This window comes from Mixophyes fleayi, chromosome 3 (assembly GCF_038048845.1).
Source record: "Mixophyes fleayi isolate aMixFle1 chromosome 3, aMixFle1.hap1, whole genome shotgun sequence".
Lineage (NCBI taxonomy): Eukaryota > Metazoa > Chordata > Amphibia > Anura > Limnodynastidae > Mixophyes > Mixophyes fleayi.
The window spans coordinates 320,608,598-320,632,089 of NC_134404.1; the positions used below are offsets into that span (position 1 = coordinate 320,608,598).

Consider the following 23,492-nt stretch of genomic DNA (forward strand, 5'->3'; position numbering starts at 1 on the left):
GAACAACACAACACAAACACAGTGATCAGTAGAACATCCTGCAGACACTACATAGTCACATATTACATACACCCCAACATTGTAGCGTTGTGAACCCCTTTTTTTAATACATTTACGAATATAAATAATGCATCAGTAGCATTGCTGATCTTCTCTTGTTTTGGTTTGTTTTTTAAATAAAATGATCTGTAAACAATATTGTCCAGTTTGGAAACCTTGATACCCCATTGTGAAAGCACAGACAGAACGTAACTATGTTCATGTTGTACTTTGATGCTGATTATGCCAAGTGCTGCCGCCTCCCCTGTATGTCTGTTTGTTTAACAGAACTTATTTTAAGGCAACGTGAAAGTCAACGACAGGTGACTCTTTACCAGAAGTCCCGTGTTTGCCGATAATGAAAAACAAAGCATTACATATAGTTAAGAATAGTTTAAGTGTCTCCTGGCAAGACAATGCAAAGACAGTAGTTACAAATGTATATATATATATATATATATATATATATATATATATATATATATATATATATATATATCTCCTAAATATGACAATGTGAAATCAGTTACATCTATCAGCCTGTCTGCAGCATTCGAGCTGTATACGCATGCTGTGATATCGCAGCTAAAATAGGGCAATTGGCTCAATGTCCTAGGGGAATGTCTACTAAACTGCGGGTTTGAAAAAGTGGAGATGTTGCCTATAGCAACCGATAAGATTCTAACCGTCATTTTGTAGAATGTTCTAAATAAATGATGACTAGAGGCCTGATTCATTAAGGATCTTAACTTAAGAAACTTCTTATTTTAGTCTCCTGGACAAAACCATGTTACAATGCAAGGGGTGCAAATTAGTTTTCTGTTTTGCACATAAGTTAAATGCTGACTGTTTTTTTCATGTAGCACACAAATATCAACTTTAAATTTCAGTGTACAAATAAGCTATCAAGTATTTGTGTCCAGGAGACTTAAATAAGAAGTTTCTTAAGTTAAGATCCTTAATGAATCAGGCCTCTAGTCATCATTTATTTAGAACATTCTACAAAATGACGGTTAGAATCTGATCGGTTGCTATAGACAACATCTCCAATATTTCAAACCCGCAGCTTGATAAATTTACCCCCTAGTGTGTGTGTGACCCTGTCATACCAGATAACAATCCTACCAAAATTAAATGGTATAATTATTGGGCATGTTGGATAATACTATGGTAAGATGCTCACTATTGGTTTCTGGGCATGGTCATGTTCTAACCACACAAACAGGGCACAATGTCTGCTTAGCCTGATATGGAGCCAGATTTAGATGAATGGACACTCGCTCATGAAGATCCTGTCCTCAACCCCTGGGACAAAGGGCAGGGTGGACCCTTGTGTGGCTACCGTAGAGATAATGGTTTGGAAAACCGATGCAAAATTGCTGCAACAAAGTAAATAGAAAAACAGTAACCTACACTCCCTACCAATAATATAAATAGGGAAGAAACGGGGGGGTGGGGGGAGGAAGGGAGAGTTCAGACCGTCATCTTTTAAAGATAAACCTGCAGCTCAGATAAAACTAGAAACAAGTTAATTTAATGTGTGCTTATATTTCACCAGAATACAGCAGAATAAACAATATATCGCTTATCTTATTTTCACTTATTATTCATTTTGATCTTTATTTGGTCATCTGAATTGTCACATTTTGACAAAGAATATTGAATACAGCAATCGCTTCATTTTTCTGTAGTACTGAAATGTAAACAGGACACATATAGCACCGGTCACTTCAGATACTAAACCATGAAGCCGTTTGGCCGATGTTTACAGAGATATAAATCTTACAATAATTTATTCTACATCCCTGTAGAGAAACTGAAAACTATATTTAGATTCATTAATTTCCATTCCTGGAATAGATGTTCCTAAAAATTCACAGCAATAAAAAGAAGTAGCAAACATGTGGACGTTAGCCATGATGTGTGGTTATGATGAATATAGCCACTTCTTTACCCCAAATATAAAGGATTAGTTATGGTCACAAAACTGTGAATTAGAAAGAAAAATGTTACTGGTAATATGACCCACTGTTCATTTACAATGTAGGGCTGGGGAGATTTATGTGCGGTATAGTGTGGGTGAGCCAAAGGCATTACTGTGCTTGGCTGTGAGCAACGCTCATGTAGTTGGCGCTCGGACATAGAGGCCACCTAATCCTGTCACATGCGCAGTATCTTCATTACCGTTTCATAGGCAAACCGAGGGGGGTTTCCTAGTGCCTGGAAACCCCCCTTCAAGCCTGGGGCACTGTATAATTGAGGGGGCTGGACCCTGCTCCCGCTTCACACGGCTCTGCTCGAAAAGAGAGAACTGCGTGCACCTAACAGTAGTGCACGCAGCATTGCCCATGTATATTATGGGGATAGGAAGAGTTGGAGAGCAGCCAAGCACTGTCTAAAATTATAGCCACGCCCCCATGCATGCTGGTCACGCCCACTGGCGGCATGGTGTGGAAACCCCCCTCTACAAATCCTGCGTTTGCCCCTGCGTTTCTGTACAGTCACCAACAGTCTGGCTTTCTCTATTGCCTACTGATTGTTACTGAATCTTTTGTTTCTCCTGCCCCTTACTTATTTGTAGGTTGTTCTGTTTTTATTTTGGTGACTGTACGGCACTGCAGAGTCTTTGGCACCTTAGAAATAAACAATGATTATGATGATAGTATGGTAGTCTGAAACCAGCCAATGCAAAGCCTTAGCAGTAGCATTAAGTCAGCACAAACATTCCTTTCATCCTATTTATTTACCAAGGTTTAGAGCGGTACAAATGCAAAACATATATGTAAATCCAATATAAGCCAGCATTTTATTTTGAAAAAATAATAAAATATTCATTAAATAAACCATATTTTATTGCTCATATACAGAATGTTATGATAGATTAGAGCCAGCAGTGGAACTAGTGAGCTGTGGGCCCCGATACAAGGAGGTGGGGAGGAGGGAACCGGGGGCCCCGACCCTTTACATCTGCCATGGGCATCTCCATGGGCCCCGGTAAACACCCCCAAGAGGTAGACCCACTAGATCAGAATGAAGTGATGGCATAATAAGCTGACTGATATTGATTTGAACAGATGAGCATAGATAGGGGGAGAGCCCAGTCTTCTACAGAAAATGAAAGTGGAATCTATTGTTCTGGAGGGGTGTCCAAGTTTTTTTATTTCATATATGCTATTACCCAGAATTCAATTCTCTTTTGGGAGCAGCTTATTTGCATATCATTCCTAGTAGCTTGGAAGTCTCCCTACCTTTAGTAGGACTGTTCTGATAGTGCTGGTGCAGACCAGAACAAGCAATCCTATAGGGAGGTTTTCAAAATAGACTGTCTATAAGAGTCTGTGGTCCTGGGTTAGGGACTGACTCAAAGCGATGACATCAATCGCTTCTCGGCCTTTTGGCTAAGATCAAGTGTAGTTCCTGTCCTAGAAGGGGTGGATCGGGATGCCCTGGAAGGGATGGGGCTCCTTGGTCTGATGCCAGAAGGCCGGTGGTGACTTGGCGGCTCGAGGTGTCTGTGTCTCCAGGGGACTGGGCCCGGAGGTGACCTGAAAATGCACGGGTGGTGGTGGCCCCACGATCACCTGTAAAGAGTAAGGCACAGAGCACAATACACTGAGAGCGAACCCTGCACCACTTTATACTTTCTTGGTCCCAGCCTTTTGGATGGGCCAGAAAATTTTTTACACCCTCCGGCCATCAGGCTGGGGCTTATGGGCACTTTTTTTTATCTTTTATTTATTGAACATGGAGCACTTATGCACAGCATAGCACTTTTATTGCACGGATTTCAGTTTGTTTGATTTTTGTTTGCACGTTTTGGGTTTGGGTTTGACCCTAAGGGGAATCCCTCTCCCTCAGTCATCTGAGACTCTCTCCTTATGGGGAGAATTAAAGAACCAGTCCCCCGGGAAAGCTTCGGCTGACCTTGGGGTAAAGGGGGCTGCCGGAGCCTTGCGGCGGAGGCAGCCCTGAAGACCCTTGCTCCCAAAGAGGCCTTTTGGCTCCGGGAGTCAGGGATGTAAAGGGGCACCTAGCTTTGGCGAAGGGGTGTCCAAAGATCTCTGTTCCCCTAAGGGGCCTTTTGGCTTCGGGGGATAGGGAGCAACGGGGCCCTTTCCTTTTTAGGGAAGGGTCTAAAGTCCCAAGCCCACAGAACTGTTTTTGCACGGCACTGGGTGATTTGGAGCACGCATTTCGAGCTTCAATTAAAAAAAAAAAAAAAAAGCGATGACACCAATGGTATTACCCAAACGTCTATTCTCTTTTTGGAATGTCTTTTTTCTTTTTACTAATTGTTCAAATTTACAATAACCCCCCCCCCTCTACATTACACTTACATGAATCCATATTACACCCATGCATTTTGTAAGAGTATTATTTGCTGTCAGGCTGTTCCAAGCATTTATCACTGTAAAGTGTTTTTCGTTATTTTTGAATTCCTGTTCAGTCTGAGAGCTGCGGATTACATCCTGTTATTATAGCAATCGTCTTCTTGTGCAAAACAAGTACCTCCTTGACTCAAGACATACCACTAGCGTGCCTACAGCAAGCACCAGTGATCAGGCCCATTTGTCCAGGACTCATTGCATGCAAAGATATTGTTATGGCATCCAAAACTCTTTTATTCTCCTATTACTTACTGTATTAAACATACTGAATGTCTTGGTATTTTTTTTTTCTGAAATAAGCAGCAAAGAATGAAATGTGAAGCACTCTGCTGCCACCTTGTGGACTACCTAAGACACAACATTAAAGTGATGGTATTTATATATAATACATAAATAGGGTTTTAGTTTCATTGTGGCATAAAAGTTTTCTAGTCAAAAGCACCTCATAACCTACAATACAAATCTTTATTTCACGGAAGCGACATGCATCTTACAGACCGATAAAATTAAACTGAGCGCAGAGCTGTCACAACACAGACGCTGTTTACAAGTGTCTAGTACAATCTTATATCAGCGATCTATTCCTATTATTTCCTGTATGCTGAAGCTTGCAGGGCAAAAAATAGCATAATTGCTGGAACTGCATAAATAAAATGTTACAAACAAAAATGCTTTGTAGCTATTTTCTGAAGGATTTTTGGATCCTGTTTATGTAATAACGAGATGGTATTTCCACCCACTTGATACAGAAAATAAATCTTTTTCCTGCGATGGAATCTTGACGTGTTTAGATAGCTGAGCAAAATATACTTGATCACATTCAAACACAAGTATCACAATGTCTGGAAACAGAAATATTAAAGTAAGAGCAACTCTTTTGCCATTTCTTGCATTTAATAAAGAATATTAATTAAATTTGTAGTTAAATACTTAACGGACCATAGGAATAACCAATTACAGACAGATCTGTAGGAGGAACAAACATAGATTTTCAGTTATGCACCAAAACGAGTCTGAACCTAATTAGTATAATACAATGAATAAGGAGGAACCTCAATGATAAAATCTTAACATTATTATAATGCTGAGAAGAAAGCACAATAACTCCGTGTTCTGGGCAATAAATCAGCATTTGGATTCAACAACACTTGACCAAAATATAAGATTCAGCCAAATCTCAAACTAAACCCAGGATTTGTTGCATTGTTCGTATATTTTCTATATTTCTAGGCTTCAGATGTGGACACATTGAGGGTGTATATTGGACAATACTATATATATATATATAATACTAGTGTTGTCTGATTACCATGTTCCCCGACCAGCTGTTACTCTCTCATGCTGCGTCATTACTGCGGTCGGCCATAGCCACAAAACCCTAAGCTGAAAGTGGGTTGAAGTCTTTGCAGCATATTGGTCACTCATCGGGGGAGGGGTCTAAAACTAACAACAGGGGGTGTAAATCTAGACACACACTCTGCGCTCTCTACAGCGACATCTGGTGGCAGCTCAGATATAACAGTGTGTGGGGGCCCAAAACGACCCTCTAAAATCAAGTGGCTCATTACTGGACTTATTTGCAAATGAGACTGGAAGAAGATCCTTTGAACAGGCCCCAGTGACGGTGGGATAGATCCATTTGCTAGATCTCATCCAATTTGGCCACTTACACGTGCCGCTGTGCCAAGCGGCTGATTGTACCGCGTGTGGCCAACGTACCTTGTAATCCACCATGATCCTTGCAACATGGCATAGACGAGTCCACTGTGTAAATGTCACAAATGCACGGACTGAACAGTCTCCTAACAGATAGGGTGTCGGGCCACAGCCAATTAGGGTGTGGGTGGATGGATCACGTGGCTTATTTGCTGTGATTTTTTTTTTACTATGTGTTAGGAGTTATACATTTGTGTAGCTGTATCCAGTTGCGGAACACTCTCTAAAATCATATGGGACATATATCACATTACCTTAGTCTGAAAGCAGCAATACAGTTGTGTTAGATACGGATGTTTTCTTGCTAGAGCCAGAATCCTCTTCTCTGTCATAGTGCAATCTACGTCATCATCTTGTAATATGACGTCCTTCTTGAGGACCTTCACAGCATATACTTCATCTTTACCTTTAAACTCCGCCAGCATGACCTATAACCAGTAAGTGGAAATCTCGTTACCGCTGAGGAACACATGACATGGCATTGCTGTAGCCTAGACTGTACAGTAGAGGGGGCTATGCTACCTCATACTTTTACACAAGGCATTGAGCTGTGAACATACCACATATTAATAATATATTATGGGACAAATAAAGGCATTGGGGTCATTTCCTCACATGTGTGCATATGTATAGCAACCAATCATTAATTACCATTTTTTCTATCTAGTCAGTTTGGTTACCCTATTTCATCCTATAAATATATTTTGGCTGATAATATAGTTGTGGAAGTCAGTATTATGCTATGGAAGACAGATCATACCCTATGACAGATCACAATGAATGAACTGGAATTCTAGGAGTGACTAGAGCATCGGACAAGGGCCTCGCAGAAGGTGTAGTGTACTTGTGATATGCATTAGAGGTCATTACAGTGTTTAAGGTATATAGGCCTAGAGAAGACCACTTGTGCTTAGTTTGGGAAATAATGGAAGCTCCACCATGTGGGAAGGAAGCGGAGAGTTCACCTCTGTATTTCAATTAAGGGAAAACTTGAGTGAAGTTTATGGGGGAGGGGGGGTTCAATTCAGGTGTCTCCAGAACGTCCGTGGAGATGTTCTGGCAGGAACCTCCGCTCATTTTTTCTTGTACTCCATAGAGGTGCAGAGAAAAATGAGTGGGATTCCTACCGATTTGTACTCAGCCGGACATCACGGTGACGTCCGTGTGCCACATCGCCAGCAATTGAATATCCCCCTTTAAGTCTTCTTCAGGGTTTACAGAATGTGCCTTGAAAAGAAGTGAACGGCTGAAAATAAGCTGTAACTAAACACTAATGAAATCCTCTGCTACTTTTGCCAGTAATGTAACAATTGTCTTTACTTGGAATACTTCTCAGAAGTTGTTTAGTAATTGCTGCCATATTTATGTGAAAGTCCATCCAGTGTCTCATTAATTTGGGCCAATAAATAAACTCCCCTTTAGAAGAAACATAGGCTATAGTTCTCTGTCAAATGTTTGGTCCTTTCCTGAACTGTACATACCCCTAATTATGTCCAACATCAGAGGCCCCATGTTACCTAAAAATAAAATTATACAACAAATTCAATCCCCCCAATAACACCCCTTTATTATATTTGAATGTCTGAATATCTGCCTTTTACATTACGTTTTGTTAGTTCTACTTGAATTAACTTGTACCATTCATCAACTTACGGACCGTGTTTTCTATATTAATTACTCCCTCTATAATATAATACATATATAACAGATTTATTCCCCCAGACAAGCAGTGTAAAATCTACAGAGCCTTTATTTAACCACTGTCTGAGCTATGTAAGGAAGATCCAGCGAAACACATTGAAAAACAATTTTCACATGATATCTGCCCGATTGTCATAAGAAGAAACTTATAAAACTATTAATTTTAAAAGTTGTTATACCCACCCCCTCCACAACCTAGGACAGGCCTCGCAGTTCTCAGCCAAACTCCATTGTTTAACTAGTTGTTGGTTTCCTGTGACACTCCCCCCCCCCCCCCACCCCCACCAGTACAGTGCACGGTTCCACTGAGGTAGAAGGAGGACAGTGAGATAAATTGTACACACAATACAATCCCCTTATTCCCCTCCCTATCTGAGGATATACCACTAACCTTTCCAAAACTGCCTTTTCCTAATACTTTGATGAAGTTGAAGTCCTCCAGGCCTATCCTCTTCGTCTGGCATAGTTTGATCTCCCCGTTTTCTCCGTTTTCCCCCGATATTGTCAGCTGACCGTCTGTTGCCGCAGTCGCTGCCGCCTTGTGCTCCTCCCCCCGGTTGTCGAAAGACAAAGCTTTCCTGATGTTGTTTTCAAGCTCTTTAATTTCTGAATGGTGGAAATAGAAATAAACATCACCAAGACTGGCTGGGAAAATATTCATTAATCAACACAAACCACGGATTTAAACTCCCACAAAAGTTGTAGAATTCCTAACACATGGTTTATACATGACAGTAAACAAAGGTCATCTGTACCGTAGTATAATGTAATGATAACAGGACAATATACTTATTCATTTAAGTCAGTGAGACCTTCCGCAGAAGGTCAGAGTATTCCAGGACAAGAACAAGTTTTAATATTAGAGGAAAAATTATATGATACAGTTCAGTTTCTACTATAACAATCTAAATAAAATAAAAGAGTGAACATAAAATTATATCAGGTTTGGAAAATACCATTTGTTGACTTTTTTATGGGTTAAATGTGCAAAACAGACCCTTTATTACCTATAACAACTGTCTTACTGATGGACCCACTCTCTACCTCTCCATCATCTGGGGGGACGAGTGTACACTGGGCTATAGAGTTTCATTCAGAGATGTTCACTGACCCCCGTGTTTTGGATCCCTATTTTTTTTTCTAAAATCACATAAATTGGCTCTTTTTTTGTTCCCACATTATTATTAACCTCAATAACATTAATTTCCAATCATTTCCAGTCAATTTTTGTCAAGTGACAAGAACACTGCTACCCCTCCTGTTTCTGTATGAACAATGGCACTGAGCAATGTCACTGGAGACTGGAGAGTGACAAGAACACTGCTACTCCTGTTTCTGTGTGAGCAATGGCGCTGAGCAATGTCACTAGAGAATGGAGAGTGACAAGAACACTGCTGCCCCTGTTTCTGTATGAGCAATGGCACTGAGCAATGTCACTGGAGAATGGAGAGTGACAAGAACACTGCTGCCCCTGTTTCTGTGTGAGCAATGGCACTGAGCAATGTCACTGGAGAATGGAGAGTGACAAGAACACTGCTGCCCCTGTTTCTGTGTGAGCAATGGCACTGAGCAATGTCACTGGAGAATGGAGAGTGACAAGAACACTGCTGCCCCTGTTTCTGTGTGAGCAATGGCACTAGAGACTGGAAAGTGACAAGAACACTGCTACCCCTGTTTCTGTGTGAGCAATGGCACTGAGCAATGTCCCTGGAGACTGGAGAGTGACAAGAACACTGCTACCCCTGTTTCTGTGTGAGCAATGGCACTGAGCAATGTCACTGGAGACTGGAGAGTGACAAGAACACTGCTGCCCCTGTTTCTGTGTGAGCAATGGCACTAGAGACTGGAAAGTGACAAGAACACTGCTACCCCTGTTTCTGTGTGAGCAATGGCACTGAGCAATGTCACTGGAGACTGGAGAGTGACAAGAACACTGCTACCCCTGTTTCTGTGTGAGCAATGGCACTGAGCAATGTCACTGGAGAATGGAGAGTGACAAGAACACTGCTACCCCTGTTTCTGTGTGAGCAATGGCACTGAGCAATGTCACTGGAGAATGGAGAGTGACAAGAACACTGCTACCCCTGTTTCTGTAAGAGCAATGGCGCTGGATCTCCTGGGGAGGGAGGTACTTATGGAATCCAAAACCTGCGAGAGCCGACAATGCCACAATGACGTTTTGTCTCGATTTAGATCCGAGGAAGCGCAAAAGTACCGAGCTGGCTCACGAGTCTACTTATATCCCCCAAGTTCCTGGGGGCTCGGTTTTCAGAAAACCGAGCCTGAGCATCTCTAGTCTCATCGCTCATGTAAGTGGGTTCGAACAAAATCGTGTAAATTGCTTTTCATGTTATTCAGCTGAAGCTGTTTAGTTTAGTTCAGAGGACTGAATATAAGTACCCACCACTGAGTCTGTAGGAAATGTAAGTGCTAGAGAGTGTATCTGGCATAAGATAAGAAACAACCAATGGGTTATATCTGCAAAACAGACCCTAAGGCCCTTTGCCCACCTTGCCAGTATTTAAACACTAGTAAAAGCATTTAAACAGGTATAAAATTGGAACCCGCTGGTCCCAATGACCTGACATCCGCTAGCATTTGGCTTTCGGCTAGGAGCCTTTGTCTTGTAACGCTGTTCTTTGAACACTGCAATGCTCCGTGTACTTGGGTTGTCTGTACATGCATTGGGGACCACGTGTGCACCGTGATCATGCCTGACATGCGATGTCACTGCCATGTAATGTAAAGCCGTGTTGTACATTTAACACCTAAAAAGGTCCACAAAAGCCTTTAAAAAGTTTAAACCACAAGTATTGATGTAGTTCATACAATTGTACCAATGTAGATACTTGATGGAAATAATAAAAGTAAACACCGTTGTTATAAAATTATTTATCTTTATATTAAATTCAAAGTTTATTAAAGAGATTTCACGAACATTCAAAATGGCCAAACAACTCTCTTACTTTCTGTAATAAATGAAAACAAAACATTTAATGAAAGACACCTAGAGGTAATAACATATCAGCAGGCGTTTTAAACAATTGTCACAAGCTGTAACAAAAAACTCTGGACAGAGCTGGGGGCCGCAGGTGAAGGCTCGGGGGGCCATCTGTTGCCCATCACGGATATACAGATTTGCAGTGTTGATGTTCACACTATGTATGTTTGTTTCATTTGTTATTATAGTTCTATACAATGTTTCACATGCAAAGACAGCCTGGAGCCCGGCTATTAAAGTCAACATACAATAACACACAATTATGTGCGGGGAAAAAATGAAATCTCGAACCTTGATCACACGGAGACGTTGGGGCTGATTTTGACCTATCGTCTTCCACTGATGGACACCCAGGAACAGGCGGCTGGATCTCAGCACCTGCATTCAACTGAGAACATTACACAGCGTAAGAAACACCCAAATTAACATAACCGCACAAAGCATACAATAACAAAACGCACCCTAATATAATATTCTCATCATTCTTTATCGAGCTGGTAGCTACAGGTTACAGCATCTCTGTTTCCTGTGCCCAACTTTTAATAAAAAGTCCATTGCTTTTTACTTTTTTAATAAAAAAAACCAACAAATATTGCAAGCAGACAACTGGGCAATTCATCGTCTTGTAGCTGTCTATTAGATAATGTCAGGTATCACTGGGAGAGAGAGTGAGGTTATCTGGGAAGATATTTTCCTTTGCACAACTGATTTCCTGTTCTGCAGAACCGGAATTTCTATTGGAAGGCATTTTGAAAAAAAAGATGATAAGTTATTAATGAATGTTAAACAAGCTGTTCTTAGCATTCCAGCATGCAGTTGGTTAACAAGAGTAAATAAAGTATTATTCATTTTGACTTGAAATGAGGACTTAAAAACACCAGAAATTGGTCATGATAGGAACTAGGTGACATCTAATCTGTAAAATTTAGTAGAAGCAACAATACAGAATTTCTGATAACATCCATCTTTTATTTACAGGTACCAGAACAGTCTAGATTATTACAGGCTTACACCACGGATACGCAGTATATTGGCACGTCTTTAATATGAAATGTCAGCACGGACAGCAATTTTATAAAGTTAGAACAGGAGTCCTGGTTTCTAGTACAAATGTCCTAACAAAATGCGACACTTGTGATGTAAGATCTGTGGTCAAGTTTCACCCCTGTCTGACTCTCTTATTTCCTGTCACTTGTGCACGTTCCTCCCAGTGCCTTGGTAATGTACACTGTCTGCGTACTTAATATGTGCTGTTGTAATAACCCGAAATCTGTGCCAGTCACGGAGGGGTGCCGTGTAATACAGCTCGTCATGCCACTGTCCCATGACTCTCCCATTTAACGGAATCTGGCAAAGAATTCTGGCTTGGAGTGGGGCTCACGGGATGCAGGACAGCAGAGGTCTGTGGGAAGATAAACAAGATATACTTAATGTCCAATTATTATGTTTTCATATTACTGCCCGAGACAAGGCTTTCTCTGCACCCCTGAGACCTAATCTGGTCCACACAGACACACATGCAGCATATAGTCTGCTGCCATATAATGAACAATGGAAATTTTGGACCACTATTTAAGGGAAATAAGATTCTCAACAAAGAGTTCCAAAAAATATTTAGTGCAAAAACAATTTGCTTTGATTGGTCATTTTTTGTGCATGTTACACTTACTTCAGGGACAAATGACAACTTGCAATAAAAAAAAAGAAAGATAATTCAAAGATAAAAGTATACATAAAATATGACATCATTCTAAAAATTAAACTTGGTATAATAAATCCTTCAATGTAATGGATAAGGCTCACTCAGAAGTTTGGTTCACATATATTATCGCACAGCCTCAAATTGGTCACAGAACCCTGAGATATAGTCTTTCCAGTAAAAAGTCATTTCTTTTTTATACATATATGGTAATAGTGTTTATAAGGGTTATAAACAGGACTCACAATGAACCCATTATAATTGATCTTCTTATAATTATATTGTTACACATCAATCTCTTGATTCAGTAAAACCATTTAAATTCCTGCAAAGTGTTGTTTCAGGTTCTATCATTGTTAGAATATAATTCTGGATCTTTGTACAGTATTGCAGGGCATCAGGCAATAAATAAGTGGCGCCAGTATGACTTTGGCAAGACATCCATAAGCCGGGGAGATGTTATTGCTGTTCATTGTAAAATTCTGCTGCCTATATTGGTTCCTCAGGTGAGAGGCAGTATACGCTAATGAAAATTTGAAAACACAGGTGCTCCAAAGTGGATATTGAAAAATTATTAATGTTTTGGTGGCTGATTGAGAATGGTGATCAATATGGGGGAGTAGAAGCTCCTGATAAAAATTATATACAATAATGAGAGTATTTCTTTTTCTCTTTGTATCTGAAGTGCTTTAAGCACATTCACTTCAATGGAATCCTACCAATCAAACACACATTAACTTCTATGAAGGCACCAAGTTCAGGAGTGGAGAATTAGGGCATCCTGACTTTCCACGTTCCTGGATGTGACACGAGGAAAGAGAAAAAGCCTATAGTGTTTAAAAACCAGAAATAGGACATCCATCTGGACTTACTGTACTAGTAACCAATTCAATAATGGTGCTATTAGATAAGTGACTGAACCTTCTCTTTGCTGATTTTAGCAAAACAGTGGATTTCCTTTCCCCGTGTTCTATTGAACAGTTCTATAATGAACTTGCGTCTGGATGCTTCTACAACACTGCACTTGCATGTTAACACTCAACGCGTTTCTCCAAGAGTAAGGGGCTGCAGGCATAGTATTATATAAGTTGTCTGGTTGCACTGTGCATCAGTTTTGCACCAAGATGCATATTTATGTCATGCAACTCTAAATCGGGCCCATTTTTGGCAAATGCACCTAACTGTGCACAACAAGGATCACACCACATTCCAGTTTATTAAACTGCTCTTACCTTAGCTCATTCGCTGGTTACAAATGCGTATAGTACAAAAAGTAAAAACCTAACTTCACAAGTCCAACCTACACCCCTAACTTTTAATTCTATTTTAGTTTTTGTCCTAAACTGTTGCTGATTTAGCCTCTTATGTGTTAAATGGAGCAAGAGTGTGTTGGCACATTGGGGCTTTCTTTATTAGAGGTGTCACTTTTGAGCATTTGAATGTCACTATTACACTTATTGAAATGGACGTTCCAGTACAAAGTTTCCCTAGAAGGTGCAATAGGTGATTTGGTTTCCACCATGTCCATTCTCGGGGAGGACAATGCCCTGCGCCACTTGCTAAACAGGAAATGCACCTCCTCCGCCACTTACATAACATTGACGAGTGATTGACGACATCCCTACGTGGTTTGGGAAACTTCCACTAATTAATTTTGATCATTGAAAGTTGGTCCCACGTATTGACGCACTAAACATAAGGGCTTACCTTTTTCCTCCTCTGGCCGGCGGCTGTGATTTTATCAGGCGTGACTCCCAGATCCGCTAATACTTTCGCTATACCTCGAGAATCCACTCCACAGTTTGGTGCTACATTAGATTCACAGCGCCTATGGACGTTCATTTTACAGACTGGACAAATATTGAGAAAAAGAAAAGAAGTAAAGAATGAATACATAGAACATAGAATCCGTTTAATAGGCCTCAGCCTCCTATAACACAACACAAAGTCTGCTCTGCGGAGGAATCAGCTCTCTTATATACATATTACATGACCACGGAAGGCTATAGCTACAGGCAAAGCTACATTTACATTCCATGTATCTACCAAGTGCTGCTCAGTAGATCACTGATACACACTTCCGCATGTAGTGGAAGGAGGAAAATTTAGCATAACACGTTGAATCATTTTTTTAATCAAACTGATAGAAAGTGTCATTCAGAAGACCCGGCCTAGATGCCGTGGAGAACTGACATGCTTGGGAGATTGCCTTCCTGACTCGTGTCTAAATACTAAGGGTCCTTCCAAGCGCCAAAACTAGTGGAAAACTGGTTAGTAGACACGCTCCCACTGTGCGATTCACCAGCTCCTTGTCACAAGTAATTTAGTCCTTGGTCCCGGAGCTTCCAGGCCTACTCCCTGCCTTGGGCCCCACAGAGGGTATTGATAAGAGCCACTATCGCAGCCTGCCCCTGGACTATTACCACAGTGAGGCAAGTACATAAGATATTATTATTATTATAATTATTGTAGATTTGTAAGGAGCAACAGTGATCCGCAGTGTCGTACAGTAGGGAAAACAGTACATACATAAAACAGGGACATACAAAGCAGACAAAACAAATGCAGACATGAAAACAAAGGGTATGAAGGACCCTGCTCATTAGAGAGCTTACATTGTAAGTAGAAGAGATCTGTCACTGATACATGTGGCGTGGTGTGTACACAGCTTTCTGACATCCAGGAAAACACACCACGATCCCTTACAATGAGCCATTCTCTGTCTGAACGCTACGGAATCAATCAACACATGAGCTGCACAAAAACAGAACCTTCAGCAACTCAACCTGCAGCAAACATCTGACAAGTGAGCTGACAGCAACTACCAAGGGGATGTACTGACTTCATCAAAGGGGGTGCTCTGGTCCAGGGGAATATACAAACCAACAAGTTACTACCGACCACCAAAACAAAAGTATAAGTCTAATATCTGTATCCCAACATTTCCACGAGTCATACAATGCCAACGAAACAAAAACAAATAAAACTAAAGAACTACAAGACTTATTTAAGAACCAACATGTTGAGAAATGGGCAATGAAGAGTGGAGCAGACCTGGAAGACTGAACGTACAGAGTCTGACTGAATCAGACAGAGACAATTCTTCAATTAGTACAACAGATTTGCAAAGGACATTAAAACCTCAGTCAAGATGGAATTAAAAAGGGCTGTCACTGAATTGTAGACAATTAATGCAGAATTGGCGGATAGAACAGACAGCTTAAGATGTCAGTTGATGACATGCAGAGAACTCAAGTCTACAAAAGAAACAGCAGATATAAAAAAAAAAGAGCTCCTTGCACAGAAACTCAGCTGAGATCAGAGACAGAAATAATATCTATATCCTAGGCGTTCCTGATATACTTTTCAATGACAAGCGATTATGACTCCAGGCTTTTTAAATATATGTAGCCAGAAACAGGGGACATAAAGCTTGGCTAATAATATTATTATTATTAATAATTTCCTGCCTTTATTTGTGAACCCTTATACCAAACGTCAGACTAAGAAATTGAGCAAAATAAATTGATGGAATCTTAAAATCTGTAAAGAAAGAAAGAAAAAGGAAAATATTTTTTCTACATCGCCCTCTAGTGGCACCGAAAGCAAGTTCACAAGCAAAAGAATTGTACCCTTGGTCTGCCTGCGGTAAAGAGCAAAGTACTGTACATAAGTCATAATTGCCAACTTATGGCAAGTATGATCCGGGAGCTGCAGAGAGAAGGTGGGCGTGCAGGGGGCGGGCTCAGAAAATCGTGTCATTTTGGTCCCGCCCCCGTGACGTATTGACGCACAAAGCGTCATTTTACCGCAGGCCAAACGCAGCGATTCCCAGTGAGTCGCGGCGATTTGGACCAAATTCTGACCGATGCCATACTCTCCCGGGAGTCCATGAGATTCACCCGAAATGCAGGAGTCTCCCGGACATTCCAGGAGAGTTGGCAAGTATGACATAAGTATTGCAAAATGAGAAAATTTTAAGAAAAAGAACAATAGCACAATTTGTGAGCATTTAAAGATACTTTCCCTATAGAAGAGAAGCATATGCTGGATGTAGCATAAATATATATAAAAACCTATGAAGTGTCGCTTCCTTTATCCCTGCTCTCTGTCACTTGGGCAGGACTCCTTACCCTGACGAAACCCCAATAACATAACCTGCCCTGATGATATCATACCCACCCCTGGTCACTAGGACAAAGTCCCCAGGCTGTTGTATTGTGAGAAGATTGTCACACATCAATAAGACTCACAGGGAACCAGGAGGAGGGAAGAACATTTTTAAGAAAAATAGAAAAATAATGGCAGTCTATATGGTGAATTTAATAAGTCCTATAATATACATAAATGTTACACATTCATCTCTAGATATTTAAATTCCATAATAATAAAAATAAAATTAAAAAAAAACACGTGTTTGGGGCCGTTAATTGGAGCACCCCTCAGTGAAGATTTTATCAGTTTCTTCACCTGTTGTCAGACACAGAGACATTACGTCACTGACAAAGGCCTCTGAATCCATAATATCTAATGAAAGATCCTCCTTGTGCTGTCTATAGAAGCTAAACCTTCAGGACATTTATGAATCAACTGCTCAACAACAGATTGTTGCTCTTATTTCGTCATCTTAACTGGCTACGTTATTGTTTGTACAGTCACATGAGAAAATCTGTATGAGATTCATATAATATAAAGGTTATTAGCAGGTGGGTAGTAATCCTAACACTGGGATATCATACAAAGGACTGACATTTGTGTTGTTTACTCAGTAGTATACATGAAGCCTTTACAGTTAATGAAATATGTGCATTATTTTCATCCCCTTTGATAGTTGCTATATTTATAAACGGTGTAGATGGCTCTTCTATGTGTTGTATTACTGCGATAGAGATGGATGTGTGGGACTGTGTGACCGGCCTGTAATCTGCTTTGTAGCGGAGAGGAACCGTACAGAACGGTGACAGTGATATCACAGCAACACTCTCTTCTGCAATTTGAGCTTTGGTGACCAAATAGACAGTCTTTTGGCTGCTGTGTAAGATGAGGAATGTGTATTTTATTGTCTGTAATGCAGGGAGTGGGGGGACAGCATCACATACATTTAAAAAGCAGTGGGACATCAGGGATAGATTTACTAAAGCTTTTAAAAAGGAAAAATGGAGGTGTCGCCTGAAGCAACCAATCAGATTCTAGCTAGCATTTATCAAGTACATTCTAGAAAATGAGAACTAGAATCTGCTTGGTTGCTATGGGCAACATCTCCACTTTTCCTTTTTAGAAGTTTTAACAAGGGAGCGTGAAGAAATCCTTTAACTTAACATATAATATATGACGAGGGAGGTTTCTGGTCTCACCTTTGCATTGTAAACCCTGCCTCATGAGGCCCCATAATAACGAACCACAGTGATCACAGAATGTCGGAACTTTGTAGTTGTGGATGCTGAACTTGTGAGGCATATTGACACTAAAACGCTGGGAGCCGACCTGCCAAAGAGGAAGAAAAGCCACATGATAATCACCTCTAGGACACATGGGAATAATACAATCTGTGTGGAGAAGAACAGAGAAGAACAGATATCATATTGTATAGGTCAAAGTTGGCTTCCTTTTATTATCAACCAAAAATGGTTTTAGGAGAACAAACTGCAGAAAAAAATGTTTATCTGAAATAGGGAGCATGTGTATCTTCACACCTTATCTGACATAGGGAGTGTGTGTATCTTCACACCTTATCTGACATAGGGAGCGTGTGTATCTTCACACCTTATCTGACATAGGGAGTGTGTGTATCTTCACACCTTATCTGACATAGGGAGTGTGTGTATCTTCACACCTTATCTGAAATAGGGAGCGCGTGTATATTCACACCTTATCTAAAGTAGGGAGCATGTGTATCTTCACACCTTATCTGAAATAGGGAGCGCGGGTATCTTCACACCTTATCTAAAGTAGGGAGCGTGTGTATCTTCACACCTTATCTAAAGTAGGGAGCGTGTGTATCTACACACCTTATCTAAAGTAGGGAGCGTGTGTATCTTCACACCTTATCTGACATAGGGAGCGTGTGTATCTTCACACCTTATCTGACATAGGGAGTGTGTGTATCTTCACACCTTATCTGACATAGGGAGTGTGTGTATCTTCACACCTTATCTGAAATAGGGAGCGCGTGTATATTCACACCTTATCTAAAGTAGGGAGCATGTGTATCTTCACACCTTATCTGAAATAGGGAGCGCGGGTATCTTCACACCTTATCTAAAGTAGGGAGCGTGTGTATCTTCACACCTTATCTAAAGTAGGGAGCGTGTGTATCTACACACCTTATCTAAAGTAGGGAGCGTGTGTATCTTCACACCTTATCTGACATAGGGAGCGTGTGTATCTTCACACCTTATCTGAAGTAGGGAGCGTGTGTATCTTCACACCTTATCTAAAATAGGGAGCGGATATATCTTCACACCTTATCTGAAATAAGGAGCGTGTATATCTTCACACCTTATCTGAAACAGGGAGCGTGTGTATCTACACACCTTATCTAAAGTAGGGAGCGTGTGTATCTTCACACCTTATCTGACATAGGGAGCGTGTGTATCTTCACACCTTATCTAAAGTAGGGAGCGTGTATATCTTCACACCTTATCTGAAACAGGGAGCATGTGTATCTTCACACCTTATCTGAAATAGGGAGCGCGGGTATCTTCACACCTTATCTAAAGTAGGGAGCGTGTGTATCTTCACACCTTATCTAAAGTAGGGAGCGTGTGTATCTACACACCTTATCTAAAGTAGGGAGCGTGTGTATCTTCACACCTTATCTGAAATAGGGAGCGCGTGTATATTCACACCTTATCTAAAGTAGGGAGCATGTGTATCTTCACACCTTATCTGAAATAGGGAGCGCGGGTATCTTCACACCTTATCTAAAGTAGGGAGCGTGTGTATCTTCACACCTTATCTAAAGTAGGGAGCGTGTGTATCTACACACCTTATCTAAAGTAGGGAGCGTGTGTATCTTCACACCTTATCTGACATAGGGAGCGTGTGTATCTTCACACCTTATCTGAAGTAGGGAGCGTGTGTATCTTCACACCTTATCTAAAGTAGGGAGCGTGTGTATCTTCACACCTTATCTAAAGTAGGGAGCGTGTATATCTTCACACCTTATCTGAAACAGGGAGCGTGTGTATCTACACACCTTATCTAAAGTAGGGAGCGTGTGTATCTTCACACCTTATCTGACATAGGGAGCGTGTGTATCTTCACACCTTATCTGAAGTAGGGAGCGTGTGTATCTTCACACCTTATCTAAAATAGGGAGCGGATATATCTTCACACCTTATCTGAAATAAGGAGCGCGGGTATCTTCACACCTTATCTAAAGTAGGGAGCGTGTGTATCTTCACACCTTATCTGAAGTAGGGAGCGTGTGTATCTTCACACCTTATCTAAAGTAGGGAGCGTGTATATCTTCACACCTTATCTGAAACAGGGAGCGTGTGTATCTTCACACCTTATCTGAAGTAGGGAGCGTGTGTATCTTCACACTAGTCAAAGCAGGGTTGTTTGCAATTTTCATGAGCAAGAAAAAATAGTGACCCATAATGGGAGTTTTTTAGGGGGGTATATCAAGGGTAACAGAGTGTCACATACAGACCACCATCTACCATTTGGAAAACATTGTTAAAGACAAAGCTGGTTTAAAAAGATAATTCAGTGACCTAAATCGATGTGATCATTGGAATCCAACAACTGGAGTTTAGCAATAGGGGCTACTTTTGCTTAAAATGGGAAATTAGCATTTAAGCCATTATTTGCCTCTAGGTAGGGATCACATTTTTGGACCCGCACCCTACTATTGCCACTTAGGGCTTTGCCCAGTATAAGGCAAGTTGGGGATTTGTTCTACATCACCGTACCATGAGTGAACAAAAAGTACATGAGACTTAAGTCGGCCATCCATGGACTACAGCTCAATCGATGTCATAAAACACCCCAAAAACAATAAAAAAATTAACGTAATCCAAGAAACTGCAGAACTTTGGTTTTCTTGCAACTAAAGTTTAAATAATCTGGGTTACTCCACATATACAGCCACACAGAATTCATGGACAATGTGGGGAAGATACAAGGAAAAGATGTGTCGCCACAAAGATGTTCTCAACAAACCTCAAACTTTTTAATCTAAATATTTACCTCATCGGGCGTTTCCTGTTTCTTGAGACCGGCACACTTGGTTATTATACTTCCGTGGCATCTCTTGTGAACTACGCAAGTGCAAACTGTAGACAAAGGATGAGAGAGGGACCGACTCTGGTGATTGGAATTCCACTGACATAATATACAATGACATTAATGCTCTGAAAATAAACACTTCTCCACCTATCATCCATCTACTATAGACTTATCAGATGTAAAAGTAAATGTGGAAATATTATCTTATCGTTCTTTCTTGGGATAAAGACCTTTCGGTGGTCGTCTGTGGCCCCTTCTGACGGTCTCTCTTCTCTCGCACATCTACCTAACTTTTCCCTCCCATCATTTCTGTATATTTTTTCATATAGATTTTTTATACCCTCATTAGATTAATCCATAATAATGGGGTTAATGTGCCTAATACAGATCTATAGTGTTACACAAATCTGCAGATGATTTTACAGGATATAATCTAATACTTGTATGATGCTGACTGATCCCGCTTTCTGCCAAAGACTTTGTGAGTTGGAGCTGGCAGCTCCTGATGCTATAAGAAGTAAAGGCCATAGACAAGACAGACCGGGTGGAGATTAGATGCCCAATACGGAGCCTGAGAAATAAAATCTGGCACGCACCGATATTTTCCTATCTGCCACCCTGTCCTCATCCTCAAACCAGCGAAGCTTAACAGAGACGAGACAAGATTTCCCAGAGAGAAAGCCGTAATAAAGGGTCTCATCTTGATCTGAGTGTGTTTGTGGTTAAGTGACGTTTTATATAAAGAAACTTGCACTTTGAGTTCCACTGGGTTCTGTGTTTGTCCATGCATTAGATAAGGCTACTATGCTGTACAGGGTACAAGGTGCAGGGGAGACCAAGGTCAGGTTTCCCCTCCACAACAGCACTCAGAAATTCAGTGTAAAATAAGAGAAGTACCAACCCCTCTGCTGCCTATACCAGGAGACATTAATATCATCTGGTTTTAGTTTGTCTTGTAGTTGTTTGGAAATGTATTTGTTTAATATGCTGACAAATGTGGTCATATGGAGTAATTACCCTGCTATCCTTATTACATCTCCGCCGCTATATTACTGGAACTACCTTTGCCAGATCTCTTCCGTATCCTCACATCCAGTCCGACAAGATCCTTCTGTGTGAACTCCCAGCGCCCTCTAGATTGTAAGCTTTTAAAACCAGGTTCCTCTCTCTTCCTTGTCTCATGTCTGTGTCTTATCTGTGTCACAAGTATTTCTGTCTCCTATATCTAAATGTGTAACCCGAGTGCACCCAAGATGGCCCATCCCGTATGCATGCCCTGTACCAGATTGTCACTTTACTATATATGTTTGTGTCACCTGTTACTGTGTCATGTATTCTTTGACTGTTTCAACTTTGAGTCCTAATTAGGATAAAGGGGCTATATAAATATTATTATTATTATCTTGATATACTAAACACTTCATATTCGCTGCTGGGTGGAGCTATGTGCCATCTGCACGTGACCAGTCCCAGCACTGCACACTGCGTTGGAGCAGTCTCTCTAGCACCGCCTGAGCTTTTAACGGGTGCAGAGCAATCCCCTTTCAAAACAGATAGAGGATTACCATTATAAACTACCAAATGACCATCTAATTCCATGGTAAACTGGGCATTTAACATTTAGTCATGTGGCCTTTTTTGGGTAATTGCTGTGATAAGAGGGTAGGTGGCGCTAGAGTAGCAGAGAGCGGCCTAGATTTGCAGTTACCGGTATACTACAAGTACCAAGTAATGGATCACTTTGAACCTTGATAACTAGATAGATTAACCCTGTCTCTCTGGACAAAGTTCTAGTATTTCTAAGGGAATTCCACACCTACTAATGTTGGCTACATATTGGCAAATCATGTTGGTCAATTTTGTCTCTTCTTATGATGGCTATACAAAGGCCGGGTCTCGCTCACAGTATAATTGCACATACACGTGTTTGTCTAAATTCCAAAGATCCAGCAGTTTAACCTTTGGCTGGATCCAACGTGGACCAATAACTACATAGATAGGCAGAGGCAGCCACTACCCGACCACGCCCACTGACTGTCTCAGCCAATCATCTGATAAATCTTGATTAGATGATGTTAGGGATCACCAGCATTTTTGGGCCTGTCCATGATGCGATTTGTGGCCTATATTAAAGATCACAGGGTAACATAGGGTACTTCAGGTCTCTGTGCACCGCATCATATAAGACGTATTCTGTAAATACCACACATTGATGCTATATCTATCATGTGCTCAGTCACACGCCTCTTACCTTGACATTGGTAACCCTGTTTCCCTATAACACCCCTGTAAATAAAAGAAAGAATGACAGAAAATTAGGTAAAGAAAAGACATTGAGCTTCAGTTAGATTTCTGTGAGATGTGTATTGTCCACTTACACACAGGCTGTACTCCAATCCATGAAAATACTGCCCATCAATTCACTAGAAGTCAGGAACGTTTGTGCTTCCTGTTGTCACCAATTCCTAGCAATTTGATAGGTTACTTCTCATGAATGTGGATTCAGCTCTCAAAGTTTACTTTTTTTATTTTCAATATTTTCAATTCAATGACACTGTATAAAATTTTCAAGAAAGATTCATCTATTATGTCTTGAAAGTTATAAATATGTATTACACACTTATTTATACATTTTACCAGCTCAGTCTAGCACTCTGTTGCCTGGGAACTCACATGATGATCTATGTGAAAGTGAATAGTAAGGTGACTTGTA

The 23,492-nt window shown here is 40.8% G+C and overlaps 1 protein-coding gene across 1 annotated transcript in view; it reads right to left on the reverse strand.

The window, feature by feature from the left end:
- Positions 1–23,492, reverse strand: part of PRKCE (protein kinase C epsilon) — a 278,286-nt gene that overhangs the window by 99,911 nt on the left and 154,883 nt on the right. Inside the window, exons 4-10 of the mRNA XM_075204126.1 lie at positions 23,031–23,065; positions 20,741–20,826; positions 17,899–18,028; positions 14,252–14,394; positions 11,137–11,233; positions 8,236–8,450; positions 6,398–6,571 (exon numbers count right to left, since the gene is read on the reverse strand). Of these exons, the coding sequence (XP_075060227.1) occupies positions 6,398–6,571; positions 8,236–8,450; positions 11,137–11,233; positions 14,252–14,394; positions 17,899–18,028; positions 20,741–20,826; positions 23,031–23,065 (880 nt within the window). The remainder of the gene's footprint in view (positions 1–6,397; positions 6,572–8,235; positions 8,451–11,136; positions 11,234–14,251; positions 14,395–17,898; positions 18,029–20,740; positions 20,827–23,030; positions 23,066–23,492) is intronic.